This window comes from Spea bombifrons, chromosome 4, assembly GCF_027358695.1.
Source record: "Spea bombifrons isolate aSpeBom1 chromosome 4, aSpeBom1.2.pri, whole genome shotgun sequence".
Taxonomy (NCBI): Eukaryota; Metazoa; Chordata; class Amphibia; order Anura; family Pelobatidae; genus Spea; species Spea bombifrons.
This window is the reverse complement of record NC_071090.1, coordinates 111,351,270-111,359,145: the sequence shown is the minus strand read 5'-3', so window position 1 is coordinate 111,359,145 and position 7,876 is coordinate 111,351,270. Positions and strand designations below refer to the sequence as shown.

The 7,876-nt window shown below is 42.6% G+C and overlaps 1 protein-coding gene across 1 annotated transcript; it reads right to left on the bottom strand.

Moving 5' to 3' along the window:
* Positions 1 to 2,246: 2,246 nt before the first annotated feature.
* LOC128491740 (olfactory receptor 5V1-like) lies at positions 2,247 to 3,173 on the bottom strand. The gene has a single exon (XM_053464055.1). It carries the CDS (start codon positions 3,171 to 3,173, stop codon positions 2,247 to 2,249), a length of 927 nt encoding a protein of 308 aa, XP_053320030.1.
* Positions 3,174 to 7,876: the final 4,703 nt, after the last annotated feature.

The window sequence follows — 7,876 nt, the reverse complement described above, 5'->3', positions numbered from 1 at the left end:
TGTCCGCGAGTGCCCTCTATTGGTAAGATACATTGAGTAGCATTGTTCCATATGCTTGAAATCCAAAGTTATTATGCTACTCAATGTATAACCAACAGAGGGCAGCATTGTGTCCGAAGTTATAATAAGTTATATAAGCTGGCACGGACTTTTAACTGTTGCAGCAGGGTTCTAAGTTTTTTCTTTTTTCTTTTTTCTGAATAGCAACCTGGTAAGGGGCCGTGCGAGTGAGCCCATTGGTCGCTTGTATGGCCCTTTAACCTACGGATTTCTGCTCCCGTTATCCAAAGCAGCATTGCAGGGTTTTAGACGAATGCACAAGTCTAGTTAAAAATAAATTATATTCCGATTGGAGGGACATCCAGCCCCCTCATTCTTCTGTGGGACAAGCATTAGATATATAAATGTGCAGAAGTCATTTTAACTTCTTAGTAGCAGCAGTTACAGACTGATGGGAGTTGGAGTGTGAGACAGGGACAGTTAGCTTAGCAGTTGCTGAGATCGATGCTCATTACTCATATACCATACTGCAAATTAATGAATAATTTATTTCAGTGCAGAAAATGTGCTGTTGTGAGGTGGATTGGAGAATCTGTAGTGACTACTGTAGTGTATGTATACAATTTATATATCACTTACAGGGACTGCAGCGTGCCCCCCAACGGTCCCGTTTTGGGCGGAACAGTCCCGATTTTGGGACTCTGTCCCAACTGTCCTGCCTATGCCTACCTCTGTCCCGCATTGCAGGGGCAGAGGAAGGGTGAGGCGAGAGCGGTACTCACCTCGGGTGCAGCTGCGAGGTGACGCAGAGCTGCCCAATCAGCAGCTGTAGCCTGCAGGACTAGTTGGGAGATCACATTAGGGAGCATGAGGTCTGTCACTTCAGACCGAGCTTTACTGCTCCCTAATCAATATGCGCCGTAAAATAATGCAGAGCAGGGGGAATGACATCGTACCCCCGCGCTCTGCAATAACAGCCGGCACATAGTGATGAGGGAGCAGCATACCGGGGAACTTCTGGGCTCCGGCTTCCTGAAGCCTTCCCTTGTGGGACGCGGCCAGGACTGCCCACTGAAGTCAAATGCGGGAAATGCGTCAGCGGGAAACACCCCCATTAAAAGGGAAAATGGGTGGGGAGCCAAGCGTGCCAAGACCCTGCTCCCATGACCCGGAGGATTCTGGTCTTGACTCGGAGAAGTGGTGGTTCACCCGGCAATCTCCAGGTCAAAAGTTCCTAGGTATGGGGGGCAGCAAAGCGAGGTCTGAAGTGATCAAAGGCCGGAAGAAAGAGGCATAGGTCAGAAAGGACGTTTCAAAGGTTAAGAGCAGCCCTTAAAACATCTTGCGTGAGAACTAGAAATCATGTTACAGGAGAGACAGGACAAATGACATGAGAACCCGCGGACGCTGCTATTCCATCACAGAGTAGTAAAAAGTACCGCTACCAGCTTCACTTGCACAATGCTTTTTTCCCCTCCCACAGGCTTCACCAAAGATGCTGATTGGTTGCTTCCACAGAATAAAGTTTTGTCTTCGAACTATAGGACTTCCTCAATTTGTCAACCAATCGGTATACATTCTGATATAACACGTGAGACAATCAGGATTCAGGAGATCACATGAGGGAAGCCATCAATCGACTCAAGCACCCATATTGCTACAAGGCTTTGTCAGTTACGATATATCCTGTGTCATTCATCAGTTAAAGAATGGTTGTGTGGGAATGTGTCTATATTAGACTTGTACCTGTGGACCAAATATTATTTGGACAAAGTTTTAGTTTTGTTTTTGGTCTATTCGTTTTTTTGGACAACTTTGGCTCCCACCATTTTGGTTTGGAGGAAATTCAGGGTTATTTTTTTTTTTCTTCAGAAACAAAATTAGTTGTTTTTACTGACCCTCTCTCCTTACCGTCTCCAACAACCGCTTCCCTGTCTATACTTGTTCTTCTTTGCTTTCCTGTTGGGGGAGGTGTAATCCTCCCAATTAATCTCTCTCTCTCTCTCTCTCTCTCTCTCTCTCTCTCTCTCTCTCTCCCTCTCTCCCTCTCTCTCTCTCTCTCTCTTTCTCTCTCTCACACTCTCTCTCTCTCTCTCTCTCTCTCTCTCTCTCAGATGGGCATCCAGGTGAAATTCAAAAGTCCCAGTGGTGCAGCAGGATACAGTCTGGGGGCCACACATACATCTGCTTTATATAGTTAACTACTATTGTATCTGTAATGGTGAGCTATATTTTAAGCTATGCCGTTATATGTACATTTTACTTTGTTTTTTTAGAAATATAAATGTCATTATTGTCCTTTTTATCTCTTCGTTCCTTAGACTGTATATAAGAGGGTTCAGCATCGGGGTCATAATAGTATAACACACAGATATCATTTTTTGTAAACCTAGGAATTGTCCTTCAGATGGAACCAGATAGTTAAACACTATGGTCCCGTAAAATACACAGACCACAATCAGGTGGGAGCTGCAGGTGGAGAAGGCCTTTTGTCTTCCAGCTGAGGTGGAGATCCGGAGAATGGCAAGAATGATGTTTATATAAGTTCCAGAGATAAAAATGAATGGTAGAAATAAGAATGGGATAGAATTAAATATACTTACTATTTCATTAGCTGATATGTCTGAACAAGAAAGGCTGAGAAGTGGAAGAAGGTCACAATAAAAATGGTAAATAATATTGGACCCACAAAATGTCATCTTCTGCAGAAGAACAATATGTGGGAAAGGAAACGTTACTCCACATGCCCACGATATACTTGCAAGAAGAACACAAAGTTTGAGGTCCATGATGGAGGAATAACGCAATGGGTTACAGATGGCCAAATATCGGTCGTAGGACATCACGGTGAGGAGGAGACACTCATTAGCAGTGGATATGCAAAAAAAATAAAACTGCATAAAGCATCCAGACAGAGAAATAGAGCTTCCTTCTTTCAATATAATGTGGAGCATTTCAGGTACAATGGTGGTGGAGAGAAGGATGTCGTTGAGAGACAGGTGGCTGAGGAAGAAGTACATCGGAGCTTTGATATGTTGACACACGATGACCAGTAATATGATGGTGAAATTAGTAGATAATGTTGAAACATAACTTAGTAGAAACAATAAGAAGAGTATGCTTTTAGTGTTGTGGGTGTTCTCAAATCCCAGGATCCAGAATTCTCTGACCATTGTCTTGTTCTGAATATAATCCAACTTTAAAGAAAAAAAAATACATGATAAAAAATCTCAGAAACATATTTTTTAAATATTTATTTAGGCAGATGGCACAACAATACTGTGGGAAATCACTGGTTTGCAGACTGAATGATTGGATTTCTCTCAAACATTTGGAGACGCTACTGCTAAGAAGGAAGCTGGAGCTACACGCGAGGACACTGGTGCTTCAGTTTTGGGAAGGGCTTGGCTCAGAAAAGTGAGTCTAGAAAAGTGGATTAAAATATAAAATGTCCAACATTTTCAAAATTATTTTTATATACTCCATAGTTTAATACTTAGTCTGTACATTTATTTCAGTTTATAGAACAGTGCATCCAGCCCTTTGTAGTTAGTTATCACTGATGCAGAAGAGGTTCATGGAATCTGATGGTAGATGAGAGTTATCTGGCTCAGCTGGTCTACCCATGTTTTAGGCGCAGGACCTCAAAAGTAGCCTGGTTCTTTGACTAATCTTATGTCGGTATTTCCATGCAGACTTAAATTCTCTTTGTCTCGTCTTTCTCTTTTGTCAAGACTATTGTCTTCAATTGCTAACTATAACAGGGTCCGATATTATCTTGAACAGTTCAAGTATTTTTGAAATGAAACAACATTATTTACATGTCAACAAGATCCTGTCTATACATCTGTCTATAATGAATCTATGACTGTTGAATAGGCTGAACGCGCATCTCCTTTTCACCTGCATCCCTTCTCATTATATTTGTCTCATTAAACACACAATGAAAACAGATCGTCTCTGCACACTGTTATATGCTACCAAGAGAGTATCTCCTAAGCTTAGTTGGATAAATCTTACCATGGTCAGCAAATGTAGAGACTCCAAATCCAAATGTCTTCCAGACAGTGATACTTTTGTTGAGCAGAACGTGAACGGGCTGGTAATGAGCTCTTTTTTATGGCTCTCGGTGTTCTACTGTCATAACTTCCAGAATCCTCAAGAGGTCCCTTTGTTGGGACTTTAATTGACTCCAAAGTCACAAGACAGCTAATTATTCTCAAGAAGATTTACAAGAAATGTTTTTCTAAATGTATTTTATATTTCTATAAAATGACATCAATAATTTGAATCCGGTCTATTTACAGGTAGAAAACTTGCATTTACTCCCGTAGACAACTACAAATTTATTGCAACTTTAAATGTGAGTTGCTAACCTTCTCAATGAGTGATGGGAGTAATTAAAACATTTTTGGGGGAGATTATATATCCCTCTGCTAAAACATATAAGGGTTAAATATTTAAAAAAGCCCTAGGGGAGACATGGACCCTCAACCATGTCTCCCCCCTAGCGCTATCCCGTTTACATTGAGATGGGGGGTTAAAATTGAAAGAGTGCCTCCTGGAGTCACTTTTGCCCCCCCAACTTTCCGGCCATTAAGTTCAAAGGGGTTCAAAATAAATTATATCCCAATTGGAGGGACATCCAGCCCCCTCATCCAGTCCTGCTTATCCCTACCTCTGTCCCGCATTGCAGGGGCAGAGGAAGGGTGAGGCGAGAGCGATACTCACCTCAGGTGCAGCTGAGAGGTGACGCAGAGCTGCCCAATCAGCAGCTGTAGCCTGCAGGACTAGTTGGGAGATCACATTAGGGAGCATGAGGTCTGTCACTTCAGACCGAGCTTTACTACTCCCTAATCAATATGCGCCGTAAAATAATGCAGAGCAGGGGGAATGACATCGTACCCCCGTGCTCTGCATTAACAGCCGGCACATAGTGATGAGGGAGCAGCATACCGGGGAACTTCTGGGCTCCGGCTTCCCGAAGCCTTCCCTTTTGGGACGCGGCCAGGACTGCCCACTGACATCAGCAGACGGTCCTGTGACATCAGGGGGGCGTTCCTGCTGACGGCAGCGGGAAACACCCCAATTAAAAGGGAAAATGGGCAGGGAGCAAGGTGCGCCAAGACCCCGCTCCTGTGACCCGGAGGATTCGGGACTTGACTCAGAGAAGCAGTGGTTCAAACGGCAATCTCTGGGTCAAAAGTTCTTAGGTATGGGGGCAGTAAAGTGAGGTCTGAAGTGACAGACCTTGCACTCCCACCACAGGATGGAAGATGGAGGAATAAGGATGTAGGAAGAGGTAAAAGGGAGAAAGGGGTATAAGGGCAGTGTATGTGTATGTATGTGTGTGTTTGTAAGCTTGTGTGTGTGAATGGGCAGGTGTGTGTAAGGGCAGTGTATCTGTATATGTGTGTGTAAGGTTAGTGTATTTGTATATGTGTGTGTAAGGGCAGTGTATTTGTATATGTGTGTGTAAGGGCAGTATATGTGTATATGTGTAAGAGCAGTATATGTGTATATGTGTGTTCATGGGCAGGTGTGTGTAAAGGCAGTATGTATGGACAGGCATGTGTAAGGGCTGTGTATGTGTATATGTGTGTTTATGGGCAGGTGTGTGTAAAGGCAGTGTGTAAGAGTCCTGGGAGAAAGGCTCACATTAGCCTTTTTAAATTATCACTGGAAGAGTTGACTACTCTTCCGGTGATACTCAGCCAGCATTATGGTGGACACCTGGCTGGCTGGCTGAGCCTCATCTGAACTGTAGTTAACAGCAGATGATGTGACAGGTGTTAGTTGTGAATTACAACTCTCGCGATGCCTAGTCATGGTGGACTCCTGGCTGGCTGAGCATCATGGGAATTGTAATTCACAGCTAACATCTGCAGCTTTATCTACTGTTAACTGCACCTCCCATGATGCTCAGTAGTATGTCTGGCTGAGCCTCATGGGAATTCAGTTCAATGTGTTGGTTATTTTTTGTGCTGACAAAAAAGAAGTGTGTTTTAAGTGTCGATGCAAGTGCGACATTTCAGTCTGTCTGCTAGTGCCCTGCTCTATCTTCTATCTTACTCTAAGGGATCAATTCCTTAAATATTATTTGTTAATTTTGAGGGGGAAATTCAGTGTCCTGTACGGTGGAGCTGGATATGTGCCAGTGTCTACCTACTCCCAGGGCCCTGCTACTATTGCTGCTACTGCTGAGGAAGGACCAGCCACAGCCACAGTTAAAGTATTGTCCGAAGGCAGGTGAGGGACCAGGAAAGGTGAGCTTAAAGGAAAATGGAAGGAAGGCCCTTAATGCGTACGTTTGTAGGCATCCCTAAAGAAATCCCTAAAGAAATGGGTCTTGAGGTTTTTTTTAAAAGATCAAAGGCCCGGAAGAAAGAGGGATAGGTCGGGAAGGACATTTCAAAGGTTAAGAGCAGCCCTTAAAAAATCTTGCATTAGAACTAGAAATCATGTTATAGGACAGACAGGACAGATTATATGAGAACCCATGGACCCACGGAGTACTAAAAAGTACAGCTATCAGCTTCACTTGCACAATGTTTTTTCCCTCCCACAGGCTTCACCAAAGATGCTGATAGGTTGCTTCCACAGAATAAAGCTTTGTCTTCAAACTATAGGACTTCCTCAATTTGTCAACCAATCGGTATACATTCTGATATAACACTTGAGACACAATCCACTTGGGGGCGCTCATGTAAACCGGTCTGGATAATATAGGAAACAAAAAAGAAAAAAACACTGATAGTGTAGAGATTCAAACAAATTATCTCCAGGTGGATACAATCCAATCTATGCACTCACAATGTGTGTGTGTTGATCTAGATCCAATCAAATCAAGCCTCGGAATCCATATGTGTCATGTATATAAACATAAAAGCCCAAATGGTATAGTATCGTCTTAAATCTGAAGACGCCAGGGTAGGGATACACTTACAATTGAGATGATATATATTGCTCGTAGTTCCCGGTTACCGTCCGGTGGTTGTTGTGCCTTCCTTCACAGCTGAGTGTTTTGGATTCCTTTATATCCCAGATCCAGGAGATGTTGGCATGAAGAGAAGTGACTATATAAAATAGTATCACCAACAGAGTTGTGGTGTGTAAAAAGATTTTTTATTCTGAATCCAAGCCATTATTAAAACTAGATTTGCGTATATACAACAAATATTAATTATTGCTACGCATATAAAATCATAAAATCATACATAAAAAGTCCGTATTCGAAATAAGTGAAAGAGCTCTTTAATCCATGCATCCATAACACTTGAGACAATCAGGATTCAGGAGATCACATGAGGGAAGCCACCAATCGACTCAAGCACCCATATTGCTACAAGGCTTTGTCAGTTACGATATATCCTGTGTCATTCATCCGTTAAAGAATGGTTGTGTGGGAATGTGTCTATATTAGACTTGTACCTGTGGACCAAATATTATTTGGACAAAGTTTTAGTTTTGTTTTTGGTCTATTCGTTTTTTTGGACAACTTTGGCTCCCACCATTTTGGTTTGGAGGAAATTCAGGGTTATTTTCTTTTTCTTCAGAGACAAAATTAGTTGTTTTTACTCACCCTCTCTCCTTACCGTCTCCAACAACCGCTTCCCTGTCTATACTTGTTCTTCTTTGATTTCCTGTTGGGGGAGGTGTAATCCTCCCAATTAATCTCTCTCTCTCTCTCTCTCTCTCTCTCTCTCTCTCTCACTCTCACTCACTCTCTCTCTCTCTCTCTCACATGGGCATCCAGCCAAACATTAAAAGTCCCAGAGGTGCAGCAGGATACAGTCTGGGGGTCACACATATATCTGCTTTATATAGTTAACTACTATTGTATATGTAATAGTGAGCTATATTTTAAGATATGCCA

Coding starts and splice junctions, on each gene's coding strand:
- LOC128491740 (XM_053464055.1), bottom strand. CDS start 3,173: ATGGTCAGAGAATTCTGGATCCTGGGATTTGAGAACACCCACAACACT.